The 20,137-nt window shown below is 34.7% G+C and overlaps 1 protein-coding gene across 5 annotated transcripts in view; it reads right to left on the bottom strand.

The window, feature by feature from the left end:
- The window catches only part of ANKS1B (ankyrin repeat and sterile alpha motif domain containing 1B), a 440,891-nt gene that overhangs the window by 387,640 nt on the left and 33,114 nt on the right, over positions 1-20,137 (bottom strand). For all 5 annotated transcript variants that reach the window (XM_083852386.1, XM_083852391.1, XM_083852392.1 and 2 more), the window contains exon 2: positions 2,614-2,694. In XM_083852386.1, the coding sequence (XP_083708512.1) occupies positions 2,614-2,694 (81 nt within the window). The remainder of the gene's footprint in view (positions 1-2,613; positions 2,695-20,137) is intronic.

Genomic DNA, 20,137 nt, shown 5'->3' with positions numbered 1-20,137 from the left:
GTCAAGTTACAAAATATTACACATTCTTCAACCTTCAGGAATGCCCTGACCTATCACACTTTTCTAGGGTGGGTCTTTTTCGGTGCTCCATAGGAACTTTCTGATCTAAGTTTGAGAGAGCGAAATACTGAGAGTCCTTAGCCCAGTACAATTACTGGGCTAAGTAAAATTACTTAGGGGAGACTGAGATTCAAATCCCTGCCCCAGATATGATTTAATTACCTATATAAAGCAGAGTAGCTTCAATAGGAAAGAGAACCATCCCAGAATAACCAATGAGGAGTGAATTCATGGCGTACAATGATCAAAAAGGCACTTGAAGCCTGGTGTCCAAGTGTCCCAGCCACAAATAGCTGCTTAGGTCACTGAGTCTTATGCTCTCACTTTTGATGAAAAACTCTGAAATAGATGAAGTTCATCTTAGTGTAAAGAGTGAAAAATTAAAACCCCAGAAGAAGAACCTTTCTTATTCAGGAAGGCTCCAGTCAAAATATTGTACCCACTATTGATTTTGAATATGAAGTTTCTATTCTGAAACAGAGAGTAGAGCTATTTGTTATCTGTGATGACTAATGAAATTAGAGATACAAGGTGTCTGTCCAATTCTGTTGCTGACAATGCTACCATTGTAGGGGGGTCAGTATGATGAGCTGGACAGGAGGTCCTGAACCATCATGATTTATCATGAAATACATCATAATGTATTTCAATTTACTTTAATATACCAAACTATAAATATGGTTTCAGGAAGTGCTCCTTACCCTGCTATGAGGGTAAGGGATTATAGCATCCAGTGACCATTATGATCTTTCCAAAAACTGCAGTTTTATCTACTGCTGTACACAAGTCCACATCTTGAAGTTCTTTCAGACTTCAGCAGAAGTTTGGCCAACATTGTGACTGAAAATACAATTTGGCTTTTGAATGCTTCAGAATTTCATTGTTTATATTGGTAGGATTCACTTGAAATATGCAATAAATTCAGCTTTATACCACAATATTTTTACTTTGCTGGGTAACTATTGGTTTATACTCAGTATTAAATATCATAAAAACAGTTCTAGTTTGTTTAAAAAATGAGAAAATTTTGCAAGCTAGGGCTTTGGCTTTTGACAATCAGAAATATGCAATTGCAGGGGAAACAATCCATAAACAAGAGAAAATTAATTTTCCCTTTTTTAATAATGACATAGTTTAATATTTCATATTAAACTTAGAACTAATTCCAGGGAGTTAAAATATGCTGATGGGTGATTCTAAATCTTGCTACAGAATTGAAATTTTGGAAAATATATAATATCTAGTTTAATAGTATTTTAACATTATTTATTTATTCAGAAATAGTATATCATATTTTCACCAAAACATTAATCTGGTCTGCAGAAAATATGCAGGTCTCTAGAATATAATTAAATACTATCCTAAAGGTGTTTTTGTTGTTGTTTTTGTTGTGTGTTTTTTTTTTAAGCAAGAATGCAAAAATTGTGAAATAAATGAACTAAATGAACTTAAAGATTCATGTTATCTTACAGACAGTCCAAAATCACTTTACAGTTACTGAAAATCACTCTCAATTTCAGTTGTGTTTTGACCAGTTCCTTATCTCCCACAGCGGAATAATCTAAAGCCTTATGTCAAAATTTCCTTAAGTGAAAATTCAGACAGTGTTAACAACCTCAGTTTACAAACAGGACAGCTGGACTGCATTAAATAGGGCAGCTCTTACCTTGGTGATAGTGAGGTCCATCCCACTGGAATGTTATAGACCTTGAAAATCTTTCTTTCTTGGTTTGTCTTAATAACATGCAGTTGTCAGCATAATACAATTGAGGTAACATGGAATAAGGGTCAACTTGTAATAACAGGAGCTACACGCAACAAATTTCAAGGTGTAAAACCAGAATATGTAGCAAGTTTCCACAGCTGTTGTGGTTTTTGTTTGTTTGTTTGCTTGTTTTGTTTTGTTTTGTTTCAAACTGATACTTAAATTACTTAAAGAGTTCACCTGCATCGGTATGCCTGTGCAGTAGCACCCAGTGGGGATATTGCAGGTTTTCCCCAGGCCTGTAGAAGAATGCATATGGTAATGGTAAAAACTACAGAGTCCCATACAAGGTGATGGACAGTTTTTTTCTGTCTTCAAGTGCAAAACTACCAAGTGTTGTTTCAAACTAGTTTTACTTTGACAATGAATAACGTATATATTTTTTTCACAGTATCGTTTCCTTAAACATCCGTTGTACTATATATACTATATATGTGTACGTCCACACACACAAGTATACTACATTTTCTGTTGCATTTTCCCCCTAGCTGAAAAACACTAGAGCCACCACTAGCAGAAATGATAAGAAACAAATCAAAAACAAGTAAGAATTTGGAAGACCTGGTATAGAATCAATAACTTCTGAAATGCATTTCCCATTTGTAATTACTACATGGTGATATCGATGGGGTCAAAAATTCTTATATTACTTAAATAATCTTATCACCAAGAGGATATAGTAAGTCTGAATTTCCCACTTTTCAATGAAAATTTCAGTGCTATGCTACATATATCAAAGTACAGAGTTAAATATAATTCTACATAAGAACTAAACATGAGGTACTTACTTGTGTCCATTTAAAGCTGCATGATGTAAAGCAGTATAACCTGAACTGTCTGTGCAGTTTATATTTGGTCCACGCCAGATGCTGCAAATAAAGCACAATTTAAAGGTTTGGGTTTTGTTGTTGTTGTGGTGCTGGTTGTTGTTTTTTTTTTTTTGGCAAGTAAAGAAATATCAGGAATTCTATGTATAACTCATCTAAAGACTACTGCAACAAGTGTGATTAGACTTTATAAGAGACAAATTATTTTAGAAAGACCTTAAAATAGCAAACGTCATGTTGATATCAATATAATTTACTTATAAAATTTATTTTACATATTCATCGTTATAGAAGTCATGAACTAAATGTAGGGCAGTTCTCAAAGACTAATAACTATTCTGTCATTTCAATTAGATCTGTTCTCCCAGTATTACTGTGGTTATTACTCTGAGGTTATAATCTGATTTTGCACTATTTTTTTCATGAGTATGTATTAATTGACTTTGGGCCAGTTAGTCTAGATTCATACAAAGATAAGACTAGTGAGAACCAATCATATTCTTTCAAGGGACACTAAATTAATACTTTGTTTGGTCTGATATTTTATTTCCCATTTTGACAGTTATGTTTTGACATAAATTATACATATTAAATAAAGTAATGAACAGTGTTTTATTTTTGTTATCTTTCCATATTTTACAACACTTTTTTACAGTTAGCTTTATTGTATGCCCCATTTCCCAACCTATTATGGACTGCTCACAAAACAATATAGGAGGTATTTTGTTTCAAAGAAGAAAATGTGACTGCTAATCTACCAAAAAAAAAATATATATAGAAATTGGATACCAGAGGCAGATTGAGTACCTGCATTTCTTTTTTCTAACTGACTAAATTTTAAGTTGACAGTATCATTTGTGGAAGCAATTTTATACCTATTTTTCATTTAGTAACAGAGTTTTCAATCATTAGTATTACAACTTCCAGGATACATGATTATAAATCTTGAATTATAGTCTGTTTTCCTCAGCTTGTAATATACTGTTAACCAGTCATTGGCAAGCAATATATTCCTATTACTTCATACTTTAGAATTAAATGCTGCAGTTTAAAGAAAATAATCTGAAGCTAATAAGGAAAAAGATTTTTTTTCATGTTGTCATTTTTCATGATCTACATCAATAAAATGACGTGCTATGACATGCTTTTTTTTAAATTCTGTACTACTGAATCTGTGTTTTATTACTGATGGAATGCTTGTTTCACAGAATGATCCCTACTTCATTACTAAGTATCATGATTAAATAGCTCATAAATTGCAACAGTTGTTTTCCCATAAATACTACATGCACACAGAATTATTTGTGTGATAAACTGTGTTCTGTAATTCTACTAAGTGAATGTAATTCTACATAATTCTGGGTACCTCACCTCTCCCTGCAATTTCACTTCTTGGAAAAACAGGACTAAAACATTTCTTTGAGCACAAAGAAAAAAAAAGGTGTTTTTTTTTTTAACCTTCTCAGAAGTATATAGATGTTCTTTTCTAGTGATGGCAACTTCCAGCTGTAAAAGACACTGTAATTTTTTCCAATTATTTTTTTTTTAATTTCTTGAAATAGAAAAAAATGAGTCCTTGAAATGATAGGTCTTCCATAATAGACAGATGTTATTTATATGGCAAAGACAGGTAGACCTCATATACTGGAAGGAAAGAAATCCCTATCTATTGATATTTTATAACCTCTTTTATAGTTTTGCATAATACATTATTAGTTATTTTCTTATGCATTAGATCCTACTTTCTTCCTTTGATTTGTACCAGTTCAGAGAAGAAAGAATCAGAAAATACAAAGTGGTATAGAAAGTCATACTTTAAATGTTAAAATAAATGTATAAACAATCAGAATACTAATTTACTTGGTTTTGCTTGCTTGCTTGCTTTGGTTTGGAGTTTTTAATATTTGTTTCCTGATTGTTTTCTCAAAATGCAGTTCATATATTATTCATGATGCATTTGGCCCTTCTTAAAACAAAACAAAACAAAAAACAGTTCTTTTCTGCCCTAATTTTCTCGTTTAATTCAGGCATGCTTTAATGTGTTGTTTTTCTTCCTCGCTATGGTTTTAGGAAATATTTTTCAATACTGAAACTATACAGGATTTTTTTTCAAAACTGGTACTATATAAATGTATCTATATGAAGCTTTACAGGACACCCAGCTTGGGATACAAAGGAGAGTGAGTAAATGCTGATGATGCAGAGAGATGAGACAGGATGGAGAGACTAATCACTGTCACCTCCCAGAAACACATGTTCAAAATCAGAACTTGGTTATCAAACTAAAGGAATCAGGAGACATGAGCAGGACTCAGCTGCAGGCATCTCTTCCCTTGTGCAGGAATCCCCTCCTAGGAGATCTTGCATTGCTGTAGTGTTGCAACATTATTTCCTACAAAATGAATGCAAGTTCAGTAAATACAGTAGATATTTATGCTTTAATTACTGACAATCAAATTCAAATTGGACAGTTCATAAATAGAAATTCTTACCCCCCAAAACTACCAGATGTGGTGAATGGTTCATTTAAATATCTTCTCATGTAATCAGAATATAGCAGGACAAAAGTATAGTGGTATATCAGCTCTGTAGAAACCATCTGACTTTAAAGAAATGTGGGTTGGAGAAAGAGAGGAAGCCTAAAGACCCCTTCTTTGGCATCATACATATAATACATGATGAATTATCAAACATATCAATATATCTGTGTATTAAGACACTTAAATAGTTACTGTGAAACCAACACTAAGGAGAACCTGGAACAAAAAAAATTAAAATTCAACCTCCAGAAAACATGTTCAGTGACAGGAGATTAACTGTTCTTTAGATTTCCATTAATATAGAATGTTCTGAAAAATATGTTTCTACTATTTCTCTGATGCAGCCAACAAGCAAGCTTCTTCATTTTACGTACTTAGTAAGTTAGGGATTTTTTTTCCTACCTATATCACAAATTATGAAAATCTAAAATTCTTAATTAATTTTAAGAAATTAATCAAAACATTTTTGTGTGTGTGTGTAGCAACAAACAAACAATCAGTTTTCTGTGAATGATGAGTTAGAACTCCGAATTAAAACATGATCATCAATGATTTTTCTTCCATTATAACTTGCTGGAGTGAGGCTCAAAGAAACTATGTTATGCTACTTCAACTGCATTGCCAAAAGCAAAAAGGCCTTCTAATTACAGTTTGTTCTCACTGTGGACAAAGAATATTGACCTTTTGAACTGATGTCAAATATTAATTTGAAATACTATTTACTTAGTAAGAAAATTATTTTTTCTTTTTTACAAGCTGAAGATAATTGCATACAAAAAATTGCATTTCAAAAGTGATATGAAAATGACAGACTACTTAAGAAAAAGCTGGTTGATTGATTTGTTTTTTTGCAATGCTCTTTGCCATGCTTTTTGCTATATGGAAAAAAAATAGTTGTGAAGTACTTGTTGTTACACACATATGAACACAAAAGAAAGGAAAAGTTAATTCACTTAAACTTCAGAACATAGTCACATTCCCTATCAACAGTACTAGAACATATGATTGTCTTTATATGATTGTTCTACCAAGATCAAAGGAAAATATTGTGGTAAAATTATTAGTCTTTAAAAGCTGAAGAGAGCTGTCCGATGACATCAGTGTCTGTCGACCCATTGGTTTCACTTAAAGTTTATCTGACAACCAAGTGATAACACTCTCCCATTTCTTTCTTCTCTGAAATGATGTGGCAAGGAAGAGGATGACACTGCCTGGATGGAATCAGTTCCTCCAGAGAAAAATGACAGAGCGCAGTGTTCAAGCCTGCATATTTTGAGGTCTAATTCATGAGGGCTGAGAGAAGCCTAGCAAAGGCCTAGACCTTGCCCCTTCCATTCCTCTCCCCACCCTTCCCAGGTTTTCAATATCTTTTGAAGCTGTTCCCAGAGACCCACTGCTTCTTCACAACTACAGAAGTAGTGAATCTCATCTTTCCAGGTCAGTTCTAGTGTCGGGAAATACTAAGCTTCACCCTGTTCCCATTGATATCAGTGGTAAACACCAAGCAGCTCATGTAAGTCCAGATTCCTTATTTTTCATGTGTTCCATAGAATAAACATGGAATTATATATATGCGTATATATATAGGTATTTGTGTTACTCTGAGTCAAAATCTTCCAAAATTTACATGTCTATTGTTGCATAATCTGACATAAATACATTGCCAAAAGATATACATTGCCAAAAGAGCATATAGCCAGGTTCCTGTACTAATTATTGCTCTGCCTACATTCAGATATATTTTCAGTCATGTAAACTGAGCTTATTCAATATATATGGACAATTTAAAGAGCAATTCTGAAAATGCAAATTTTTTACACAATATTATATATATCATCAGTTATTCAGACATAATTGCATTTTTACTTGCTATGAATCACAGCAAAATACTTCCCATTCTCTACTGTATGCACAAATAAATCAAATTGACAACCATGTTGCTCTAACCTCTTTAAAGTAATAATGTTATTTATCAAACACAGAAGTGCTTCTTTTTAGTAAATGTAATATTTTTTTCTTCCCACAGATTCTTCTTTGATGGGATCCAGTGTAATATAAGGTATATTAGCCTGTATAAAGAATATGTGTTCTTTTCTTGTATGGTTTTAACTATTGTTTACACTGCTTTGCTGTCTTTGAAGTACACTTTCAAATTACTTTGGCTTTCAAATTACCAATTGGCTTTAGTGACACTGAGCAAAACCCCTTTTAGAAATTCACACTTTAAAGCATAATAAATACAATAAGGTAGTCAGAAGCAGAGCCAAAACCAACCTCCCAAATGCATTCTAGGATTATTTATGGGCAAGCACAATTATTGGTGTAAACTGACAACAATAGATGATATCTTGAACATCTTAGATATTTTCAGTATTGAAAACTGCTTTTGCATGTATGAACTGAGAGTTAAAAAGATCAAAATGAAAATAATCAAAATGAGAAAATAAAAAACAGTTTGAAAATAACTTTTACTTATTTCTACTCATTTAAAATTAATATTATTAACTAAATAAAAAGAGACTGGGTGAACCATTCTTTGAAACACTAATTTAACTTTTACAAGAAATTGTTCAAAATTTACTTTTGAAATGTAAACTGAAGTAGTTCTTAATTTATGGCTTTCATTTTAAAAAAAATCATTATAGAAATGAAATTCTGCCATAAGTAGAACAATTATTTTGGAAAAAAAAAAAAAAAAAGTCATACTCGTGATAAGAAACCCAAAATAAAGCTGAAAGCCTGGCAAAGTAGTAATCTCTATTCCTTCAGTACAGAGAATTTTTCTTTTAGGCATATTGTAGTACATGAGAAGTCAGTACAATTGAGTAGCTACAATTTCTGTGAAAGTGTCAAATCAAATTTGTTGGAACACAATTAAAATACACATGGAGAGGTAATGTTTCTTGCATATAGTGGAAGGATAACTGTGAAAGTCAGGATGAAAGGGAGCTATATTCCTAATAACGTAACAAGGAATAGTGTGATTTCTTCCTGGGTAGGGATTAAGAGTAACCACACTTCAGACCAGGTCAGAATTTACTTATTGCTTGGTATATTAGAAGGAAACCTCCAACAACTGTATTTCATAAACCCTCTGAATCTCTCTCTCTTAATATTTCAGAATGGAAAGGGCAGAGAGACTATCCACTCAATTAACTTTTTTCTTTTTTTCTTTTTTTTTTTTAAGTTTATTTTATATAATTCTGATTGTTTCACTGTGAAATACATCTCAAACACATTTCATTTTTGAATGTGTGCATGTGCTTATCTTGTTTTGTTTACTGATGTCTAGTTGTGTCAGTGTAAAAAATAAAGCAAAAATTTGTGGTCAAATAATTTATGGGATCAAGTATGTTATTCAAGTTGAGGCTTTGAAACAAATTATTGCATTTGTTTTCTTTAACTTTGATCTATTTACAGTTTGGGCCATAAATAGTTTAAGCCTGGAAAAACATGGAACTTCACTGAACCATGTTATTTCCATACTGATTCTGTTCAATTGATGTGATTTCTATTTAGTACCATAGAATCATTTAAGTTGACAAAGACCTTCAAGTCCAACTGTCAACCTGACCTAATGAGTCCCGCCACTAAACCATGTCCCTTAGTGCCACATCCACGTGTCTCTTAAATATTTCCACTAATGGGGACTCCATCACCACTCCCCTGGGCAGCCTGTTCCAATGTTTGAACACCCTCTGTGTGAAGAAATTCTTCCTAATATCCAATCTAAAGCTCCCCTGGTGCCACTTAAGACCATTTCCTTGAGTCCTATCACTCGTCACCTAAGAAAAGAGACCAACACCCTCCTCTCTACAACCACCTTTCAAGTAGTTGTAGACAGTGATGAGGTCTCCCCTCAGTCTCCTTTACTCCAAACTAAACAACCCTAGTTCCCTCAGTTGCTCCTCACATCTTTCTCAGTCCCTCCAACAGCTTCGTTCTTTTCAGCACATCTACCTGTTTCTAACTATGATGAGTTCTATTACATTTTGTAACACATTTACATATTAGTATGATATTAAATATCATAGAGGTTGGATATCCTATTTCTATTGACTATCATAAGTAATTAGATGGGTTAAGAATCATACCTGGAGTGGCTCCTGTACAAGCAGGTCTCAATCCACCACAGTGGTGTGATAATGAGGTAAAGTTATGTCCAATAAATGACTTCCTCCTTCAATAGCTTACGTGAAAATCTATCTACCCATTTAGAAACTGTGAATCCATATACCTAGGCACCTCTACCTTGAAGTGTTCTAAATAGATGGATATCGTGCCTGAATTTTACTGCAAGCGTATATTGACTGTGATCAAGACAGAAAGGATGACAAAGAAACTCTAGGTTGTCCTTCCTCTTTATAGGTATATGGCCAAGTTAATCCAACAAACCTTATTTCAGTGAAAGGTCAGGCGTCTTACAAGATGTTTACCTGTACAAGATATACAGGTATGGCCTACATTCCATAAATTTCATAGTAATATTAAATTATGATTGGAATGGCATGCAGACAGTAATTTAAGGCAAATCCAGCCTCCACCTTTCTTTGGCAATGATTTCCAGAAGTAAAGGAAATTCCACCATGCAGCAAATGGGTAAGATACAAAGATTCTGTTCAAGTATCTCCACTCCTTTCCTACCAAGGAGTTATACACTTCAACATGGAAACCTGAAGAGCAAGTAGAGATAAGCTAAGAAGGGAGCATTTAGAAAGCCATTTGATTTCTCATTATGGAGATATACAGACATTCACAAAAAATAATGCTGGGATGCTTCAGTAGCGTCTATTTGTGACTCTATGTCTCTCTGAATGGCAGAGAAGGGTTTCTTCCATCTGTTGTAGAAGCCTCCAGTGTATATACAACTCCTTTTGGATGTTAACTGGGAGCTGACAAGTAAAGATAAATTAGAGTCATTCTACCCTATCTAAGGCACGCACCAATAACAACCTAATACTGTTCATCTTTACAGAGCATTCCTGCTATATACACTGTGCTTGAGTTCAGAATTTGGTTTTGAAAGTCTGTCAAAAGAATTATATGTACAGTAGTAGTTCCACAAAGATGATTATCAAGCAGTACAAAAAGAGGGAAAAAAATTATGAATTTAGCACTACTGACATATTTATCTTCCATGGATCATGCTTCTTTCCTCCATGGAGAGCTATAACAACAGTTGGTTAGATGATGATCTTTTTCAAAACCTGAAAAAAGCAAGATCAGCAGTTAAAGTAATAACATATGCATGAAAGAAAAAAGAGTAATTAAATCATATAGAACAAAAGCATCATATCCAGCAATCTAAGACTCAAGAAATAGTACCTTATTTGTAATTATTGTTTTTCAAGTTTTGCCAAATACCACTGCTAAATGAACACTGACAAACTTAACAGGCCACATATACCCAGACTAAAATTTGGAGTAAGGTGGCAGTATTTAGAAATATACAAATAACCTGAATTTCAAATAGAAAACCTAGTATACTTGCCCAATACCATTCTTGCTATTGCCAACTATATTTCTGATTGGTACAAGGCTAGTACAGTCAGGAATCCCATTGGCCATCCACACTTTCTCCCATGGAATGAGCTGAGAGAAGGCCAATTATAAATGACAAAAGTGTGTGTGCCTGAGGAGAGGCAGAATCCCAGACACATACAAAGAGACACAAAAGTCCTCAACATCCAAAATACCCTTAGCCATGAGTCTTGGACAGTCAGTGTGACACTGCCGTGCCGTATCATTTGAATAATCTTAGGGCAACAGAAGAATTACAATTGAGGGAAGTAGATATGGTCTTATAAAAGCATATTTTGACACAGTTAGGACCTAACGAGCAACTGTAAAGGATCTTCTTAGGCAAGACATTGTAGAACCTGCATATGAGGACATACAGATTGGCCAAAGAAGAGGCCAGCACAGTACTGTGATAGATGACAGTAATTATACAAAGTATCATACATGTGAGTGTTAATGATAAAAAGCTCATCTGCACATCCGCAAAGGAACACAGAGACTGTGTCAGGTGAGGGAGGCCAAATAATACCCCACTCCACCTACTCCCAAGCTCATCACAGGAGAGCCATCAGGCCATGACTTTGCTGACTGAGCCAGCAAAGCACAGAGGCACAATGGCAGGTGAGAACCCAAATTATGGACTCAGAGTAAGTGATAGCCTGTTGGGGCCTCTCCCAGGGCTGTCCTGCAAGAGTCTACCCCCATTGTCCAGGGGTGATAGCCATCAAGATAAGGCCATGCTGGAGCACCTTTCAGACTAAGGGCAGTTACTGCCCAGGAGTAGGGACACATTATGGGATTGCACAATATGTCCTATGGGATTGTTTGGGGAGGAACCAAAGGCATGGAAATGGATGGATTTAGGTGATTTGGGGAGGAACAAGTGTAGGAAAATAGAGTGATAAGGGAACAAAAAGGGCCAGTCACACGTAGATAGTTGTCTGGTCAGTACAATTGTCTGGCCATGTCCTGCACCCAACCTTATTAAATTCCATTCCTGTTTTCCTGGATGAGGGACTCTATTCTGTGCCTGTGTGTGTATGAAAGTCCAGCTGCCAGCAACTGGGTCAGACACAGTTGCATGGTTGAAGGACCCACGTGTCTGGGAGTCAGCAAGTTGAATGGGACCATAGGTCTGAAGGCCCATGCGTCCACAGAGCTTGCAACTGTAGGGAGTTCATGTGTGCAGGATTGTGTGATTGCTAGCAAAGGTCAAACTACTTAGCCAAAAAGTAGGTGCATAGCAGACTTCGGCCACTAGGAAATGCGTTCTGGGAGTCTGCAGATCAGGCAGCCTGTGTGTGTGTACATACATGCATATTGACACACACTTTGTTTGGTAAAGAGTCTAGCTGGAAGAAAAATAAAAAATGTTGATGAGTACTCAGTCTTCCACTAGAGTAGTTCATGCAGTACTAAACCCAAACAAAATTCACACAGCCTAGCTTCACTGAACTGGAATTCAGTTTACTTGAATTGGTAATCAGTTTCATTTAAAGGTATGTTATGTTATTTTGATAGAGTTAATAGTTGTATCAGTGTAACCGTTATCTTTTTGCATATTATCTGATTTTTTATAAAGGAGAAACACTTTGTCTTTTTGATGATGTCATGCAAAGGAACAGTCGATAAATTAGTCATTCTTTATTAAAGGAATCTGTCATATATGAGGTTGCTTTGCATTTGACCTTTTTCTAACCAGCAAGGCTTCATCATTCTTTATGGAATATTCATCTCGAAGTACACTGCCTGGATATACTGCATAATACTGTGGCTATATTCAGAGAGCAATATGTTCCTGACTAATGTTCGTAAGCTTTGCCTTATCCTAACAGTCAAGACCAATTTGCCTTGAGTTGTTGAAAGGGAGAAAGCTTTCATCAGTTATGACAGCAGGGTTCCTCTGTATTCCAGTTGTCTACAGGGACAAACTGGGGTTTTGCTTAGTTCATAGCGAACCTTGGTATCTGCAGCTTGGCAATGATGAGTCAGACAGATCCTTGGATCCATTCCAGAGTTCTGTCCTTAAGAATCCACTCATCCAGATAGGAAAAAATGTTAACTCTCATTCTGCATCATCCTGCACAAGAACACTGTGGGAACAGCTATTAACTAAATTATGAAAATACCCACTCCAAAGCTAGATCAGCAGGCAATACCTTTAATAAGTGGAATCATTGATGTTTAAGCAATCTGAGCCATGTTTTTAAATTGTTGTTGATGATATCTGCAGGTATGCTCTTATGCGATCTGAGCAATCTGCAGGGATGCCATACAGCTAATGCTGAAGATCAGTGCATCAGATTAGCTGCTCCCATGGAGAGAAACTCCACATGCTATGTTTCATGGATTTGGGCTCCCTACATATACAAGTTAGAAGAGTTCTACATGTTTGTTATGAATCAGACCTATAGGCTTTGTGTAAGATCTCTACATTTGTCAAGATCAACAAGGGCTCCGCTGTATCAGGTAATATTAGCCTATACAATAGAGAGAGAAAAGCAATAAGACATACTTGACTGTATATTTTTCAGTATATATTTACACATATATTGAACTCCAATTAGAAGTAAAAAGGTTCTGAAAGGTTTTAAAAGCCCCTGCATATCTCATGATTGTAAGATATACTTACATGAATACATCTATGAACACTGAAATGTAGTACATACTACCAGTATTTTCTTTGGAAAAACTGAATGTGTTCTGAGACAGACCACTCCAAATTTTTTCTTTTGTGAAAAGGAATTGAGATCTAAAATACCCACATCAGCATAATATTTCTCAAAGCAGAAACAAACTGAAACAAAGTCACATTTCTCTTTCTCTCAAGAACACAGATATGATGACATATTTTGTTAGAAGATATATTCCTTTAACTGTTCTTTTTTCTTCATTCAAATGTCTGTGAGCTTTCAGGAAGAAGAGCTATAGAGAGCTTTTCCAGAATACATTTTTGGATGCCCAACATAGTATTCACATTCATCATAGATTCATGGAGTTTGCAACTTTAAACTTATTCTTATCATGGACAGGCAAAGTCAATATTTGCTATAAAAGCAGATTTTTAAAAATCTAAATGATTAATTATGCTTCTTGGAACAGTTACTGCCACTTGGTCATATGTAATAAAAATTCCTGAATTTTTGACACTTGAAGGAGCATCGGGAAATCTAACTATATATTTCAACATTTTTTGAGTTATGGATGCTGTTAGAATCATGACCTCATTCCAGAATTAAGCGTTGTTCATCCTAGAAGCCAACCTGGGATTAGATTCTTTGTTCTGGATCTAGGACACACAGAACAGAACTCTCTATCTGGTATGCCTTTAGTATGTTGCCTTTCCAATCTGTTTTTCCTCAAACATAGAGTAATTCCACCAAACAACAGGAAAAAAAAATAAGATTCCTTTTCCCCCTAGATTCTAAAAGGCCATTCTATACCTCATTTTCAGTTTACGCTGAGATTTGCAAAAGAGATTCACAAATCACCCTATATATAGTAGAGTCTTAATCTCTGCATCAGTGAAATCCATCAATAGCTATTGTGACATATAAGGATGTAACATGTCTAATCATCTCACGTTTTTCTGTTTATATCCACGTGGTATTAGCTCAACTCTCCAGGCAGTTTGCCATTTTCTCAGTTCAAAGCTTTCATATCTTCATGCCATAACAGCAGCAACAATATCCAACTCTTTCCGACAACCTAACAAAAAATTAAGCTAAACTCAGAACAGTAAAAGAGTGCAGCTTCAGCAACTAAATTCCAAAATACAAACACTGTGATATTAAGGCTGTTAAATTCTATCAAGAGTCTATAACATACAGACAACATATAGATAACACTTGTGCTTTCTGGTAGTGTACTTCCTCAATTACTCAAGACTCTTTAGCCCTAAACAGACAGTGAGCAAGATGGAGACTATCTGATGCCTACAACAGTATGTCTTTGCAAGATATAAAGTAATTGAAAGGAACCTCAGTAAAAAGGAATTCAAAATAGTCATAAAAACCCTTCTTATCCATAACATAAAATATTAAACAATTCAAGCCTGTTCTCTAGAGTAGCATAGTTTCAAAACAGAGGTGCACTTAATGTCTTCTCTAGAATGTTAACACAGTTTATCTGTATGTTACCTAGCCTCATTAAAGTGCTAACACTCTCTCTTTCCATCAGTGTAATATCAATTTTGTTATCAAAAACAAAAACTAGGAAAGACATCTGAAAAATAAATATGAAAAAAAAAAGTTAGAAACGATAGATTGCGCAAATGAGAAATGATGTTATGCAGAGCAAAAAAACTAGCACCTGTTTAGATTACATCAATCTAATATTCATTTTCTTTATTTCTTTTAAGTGGATTAACATATTAAATAAGGTTGATTAGTGTGAAATTAGCTATTGCAATATGTACAACCGAGCAAAGCCAATCCGCTGATCATGTTTTATAAGAGGCTTAAACATTCTATTCCAGAATGGTTGTTGCATAACCTAAAATGGAGTCTTTGTGACATCCGATCTTTAACACATAGGGCTATTATAATGTGACGTTGTCAAATGTCATTGGCATAATATAGAAAATACAGATAAGAAAGACACTGGGATATGTTTTCTGGGACAAAAATAAAATACTAAAACAGAAAATTTTATTCATTTGGAACAATTTGGGCATAAATCCTCTACCCTATGCTCAATCTAATCAGAATGGTTGGAGGAAAAAAGAAAGAAAAAAGAAAAAGAAAACAAAGGAGCTTTCCAATAAGAAAAACATAGAATTAATCATGTCTGAAATAAACAGTATCAAAACAGATGTGTGTTACAGAGCACGCATTTCATTTGCTCTGCTTTGCCAACAGAGGTCAGAATTACCTCAGGAGCATCCAAAGCATTACTATGATCATGATTAGAATTACTTTATCAGCACAAAATTACTACTTTCATAAAGACAAATAACATACTTTAACTAAAAAGGCTAAAGTTTCACAACTTTACATATTTTAAAGAACTTCCAAAGCTTTTGGGTATCTAACAAGAATGTCACCACTTTACAATGTCATGAACACTGTTACTGAAATAATCAAAGGTCAATATCCATCATGTCACCAATAAAATATTTTATAGGATGTACTAATAATCACTTGGATTAGTCAGAAAAAATAAATTCAGCCTACATAACGTCTTTTATTGAACAAAATCATTTATGATACATAGCTTAGAAGGCAAAAATATAATTACTGAAAAAATATTCAGTAAATCTAAGTCTATTTATATTAGAATTCCCTATTCAAATCCATTCAATGTTATTATATCTATTATTTCTATGAAAATATAAAAAATATAAAAATATAAAAAATATAAAAATATAAAAACATTGTTTCTATTGTTTCTGTAAAAAACCTTATTGAATGCAGAAATTAAATCCAAGTCTAAGAGGTTTAAATGACTCAGAAGCTTCTACTATAAAGGAAGACCTCACTGATGTAGAGCATCAAATAACCTAAAAGAGAAAAAAAAAATCTCAACGTATCTAAAGTGAACACTAGGCTTTTGAGTTCTACAAAAACAATGAAATACTAACAAATAAGCTAAACGTTCTTTGTACCTCAAATAGTTCTACTGAAGCATGCTTTCCAGAAAACAAAACAGCTACCTACACTAAGTATTCTAAGTGCTCTGTTCAGTTGCAACTTCAGATCATAAACTTATCAGCAATCCTAAAATGCAAATGCGAAATTTGGGGAAAACTACTTAGAGAATGTTAACCAAATAACTTTCTTCTCCTTAAAATAGAACTGATAGGATACTCCAAAAAATCTCTTTTGGCAGATACCTTCATGTAAAAAGCGTTACAGAAATAAATTAATGCTCTTTCTGAACTTACTCATTTGTGAGAGATATTTGGAGAACCCAAATTTGCATGCAAATATTTCTCCCAGTACAACAGGTTTGGAGAAACATTGGAGAAGAGAACCCAGTTCCACAGTGAAAGACTATGCAAAATAATTCATCTGAACTCTCCCTATACACTACTATTAGCAACATGGTACATGCAGGACTCATGAAAAAAATACTATCAATTGTTCAGTTGTATTTAATACCAATAGTGTTCCTAGCTCTTTATAATAATACAACAAAAAATGAACAATCCATGACTAAAGAGGTACTTAAGTAACCATTACATATAAGAATAGATTGGCATACAATATAAAAAGGGGAAGTGATACACACAAAAAAATATGGATTTTGGAGATGGCAGATTTTGTCTTTTTTTTCTTTATTATATGTATAAATCATAGTTATTTTGTTGTTTTATGTTAAAGTTCATTAAACATAAATCATTTGCTCAGAGAAAGGGTTCCTTGTTTTTGTAATCACTAGAAAGGTTTAAATTTTTAGAGAATGATGGAAGGCCCATGACAGATGTATGGGCCAGACTCTCTGGAAGCTACTTAATAGTAACTTTTGAGAGAATCCAGATCCAAAATCCCCTGAAAAGAAAAAAAAAAAAAAAAAAAAAAAAAAAAAAAAAAAAAAAAGAAGTCCCTGTTGAATTTACATTAAGTTTTTATTATCTTTAATCTGGGGAACAAAAAGATCCTGTCTACATCTCATTTTAAGAGCTCTTTCAACAGGCAGATTTGACTGCAAGTTCAATCTTGACAGCATAATTATTCTTTTAAAACAAGAAATAATTGTTTCACCAGAGGGCACACAATCTGATTTGGGGTAGTAGTAAGAGGGAGGTTTTTTCTATATTTGGAGTCATATCAGAAAAAGTTATTTATTTATTTATTTATTTATTCTAGCAGAAAGCAATTTATAACCTGGTGGAGGCTCCACCCAGAAGAGGCTATTAAATTGAATCTGGACTTTTTTTAGTTCAGCTTTCCTGAGTAGCCGGATATCCAGCACCCAAGAAGAACTATAGAAAAAGAGATTCAATCCTTGAACTGTGTATGCTCGTGTAAGGTGTGACTGGTTCTTGGCTGGTCTTTTTTGGCCCCACTATCCAGGCAGAGAACCTCATACAGGTGTGTCTGACAGAGCTCGAGCTACGAACAACTCTATTCTAGTGTGGGGTGCTGTAGCAAGTAAAAAGTAAATGTTTAATCACCTACTGATTAGCTGGTTCATCTCTTTTGTATTTTCAAGAAGTCAACTGAAAAGAACGCAAAGTGATTTGAAGGTGTTTGGCACCTCAAAAGGCACAACAGCTCATCCCAGATTTATATGAAATACCTGCACTGATAAAAAGATTGTCCCATAGTGATACAACGTTAATGTTTATAACTGAGACACTGAATTAACTGGGGATACTTTACTAGCAAAAAGAATTACCAGCCATGATCAGAATAATTCCACAGTTTTTGATCATGCCAGTTCCTGGCTCTGTATGGACAGACAATCTGTAAAAAGTTTTAAGTAAGAGAGTAGTCAAAGTTGAAACATTGCTTTCTCCTTGAAAACAAAAACATAACAGGATGCAGTCCTGAGCAGTTTAAGATTGTAGAAATTTTAAATCTGCACCAAACAAAAACAGAAACAAAACTTCTTACCTTTCTGAAAAACAGAAAATATTAGCAGTTCAATAGCCAGTGTAGCAATAGATTCTCATTAAAGTGAAATATGAATTTTAACCTAGTACACCATATAGTTCTGCCACCTAGGAGACAAAAAATTAGTAACAAATTTGGGACACGAAATCATTTGAGAATGTCTTTGGAGGCTTATTTTAAATGTCAAGATGAAATTTACAGCTTCAGTTTTGATAACACCCTGGTTATAAAACCTTTGCCTAAAGTTAAAAAGATACTAGACTGTCTCTTTAAGTTTGCAAACAGAAACTACTTCTCTGATAGGTTTTCATGTACTTCCCAGTCACTCTGAGCCATCTGAAATTTAACAAATTTTCTGGACAATCGTGTTGAGGTAGTGGAGTTTTGTTTACTTGTCCTCCATGTAAAATAAGCAGAACTGGTGTAGTTCTCATTGAGTATTTTGATTTATAAAATGGCAGTGGGCAATTTGAGATCTAGAATGCTTATGTACTGTTGAGTTTGAAGTACAATCTGCATCATCAAAACCATCTGCATCTGCTTAGCTTCCAGAAGTTACACCATGGGTTATATACAGGTTAGGACCCTCCATTCTGCCATACTGTGAAGGCTATGTCAGTTCCCTTGCCACTTCCAGTCTGAACCATCTAGGAACTCAGTAAATTAAACCTGTTTGGGATCATTCACTGGCATTGAGATTATATTGGCATAGAATGCTCCACACCTATATTATTCAAACCTTCCAAACAAGATAGCTGCATCCAAACTGTCTATCAGGCACATACTAATTCGTAGCTGTGTCTGGTAACTCACTCTTTGGGAGAAGGCCACATGGCACATGCCAGTACCCAGAAATGTTCCTTGGCAGGTTTAAGTTGTTGCCTCACATTCCTGTCATAAATTTGTCAGAAACCAGTCTCCTAACAACAGCACTTCTCAGCTTAGAGGATAGAACAGCAATATCGTCTGGGTTTGGGTCCAGATAGGCTGGATGAACATCGCTCTGCTGTTCATGTTTCTGCTTTATGTGCTTGAGCCTCCAGCAGATGGCACAGAAAGGGACAAATGGTAAACCTACTCCACCCTCTTTTTCAGCCCTTTGCCATACTCTGGGATAAAGGGTAAGAGTGAGGAAAGTTTTTGTGTATGTGAATATCCCGAAGTAACTTCTTTTTGTCCTTCTTCACATGCATACTCATATTGATCAAAACTCAAGCAGTACGTCCACAACTGAACAGTTTATCTGCAAAGTGGTCTAGCAGACTAGTTCTCTGGTCTCAAGCTAAGAAAGGAATCCACAATGGACTCAGAGAGTGGTCTTATTCCAATAAAAGATTAATAGCTATAGCATCATGTGTCTCCTCAGCCTCTTAGTAGAAAGAATATTTAAAATAATTTAAAAAAAAAAAAAAAGTTTTTAAAAAAATGGTTCTGAAATGACAAGCTGGGCACAGACCTGAAAAATTCCCACGCGAAAAACACACAAATGTAGTTTCTATAGAGGAACAGGAGCTCTTGGAAAAAACTCACAACCAAATAGTATGGAAGGAACCTAGAAGTGACTGGGTGGGAGAAGAGAATTCCTCCCACCAGGAGGTAAAGAGTTGAAATGAAGGCCAGCCAAAGCCTTTACTAAATTGACAGATTTCTCACTTCTTCACAAATCAAAGAGAAAGAAGCCTTCTTAGGTGAGAGAGACCTAGTTGTGTGTTGGAAATTTGGCCTACTTATCAGGAATAGTATTTCATATAACTAATTAAATGGTCTCTCCAGAAAGAAGAACACGTCTGCGCCTTGTGAGAACAAGTCTAGGATGAAAGTGAGAGTTGGACACCTACACCTATGATGAAGGACGTCCTGGAACTA

The sequence above is a fragment of the Anser anser genome (assembly GCF_964211835.1).
Source record: "Anser anser genome assembly, chromosome: 1".
Classification (NCBI taxonomy): Eukaryota; Metazoa; Chordata; class Aves; order Anseriformes; family Anatidae; genus Anser; species Anser anser.
This window is presented reverse-complemented; position numbering and strand designations above follow the sequence as displayed.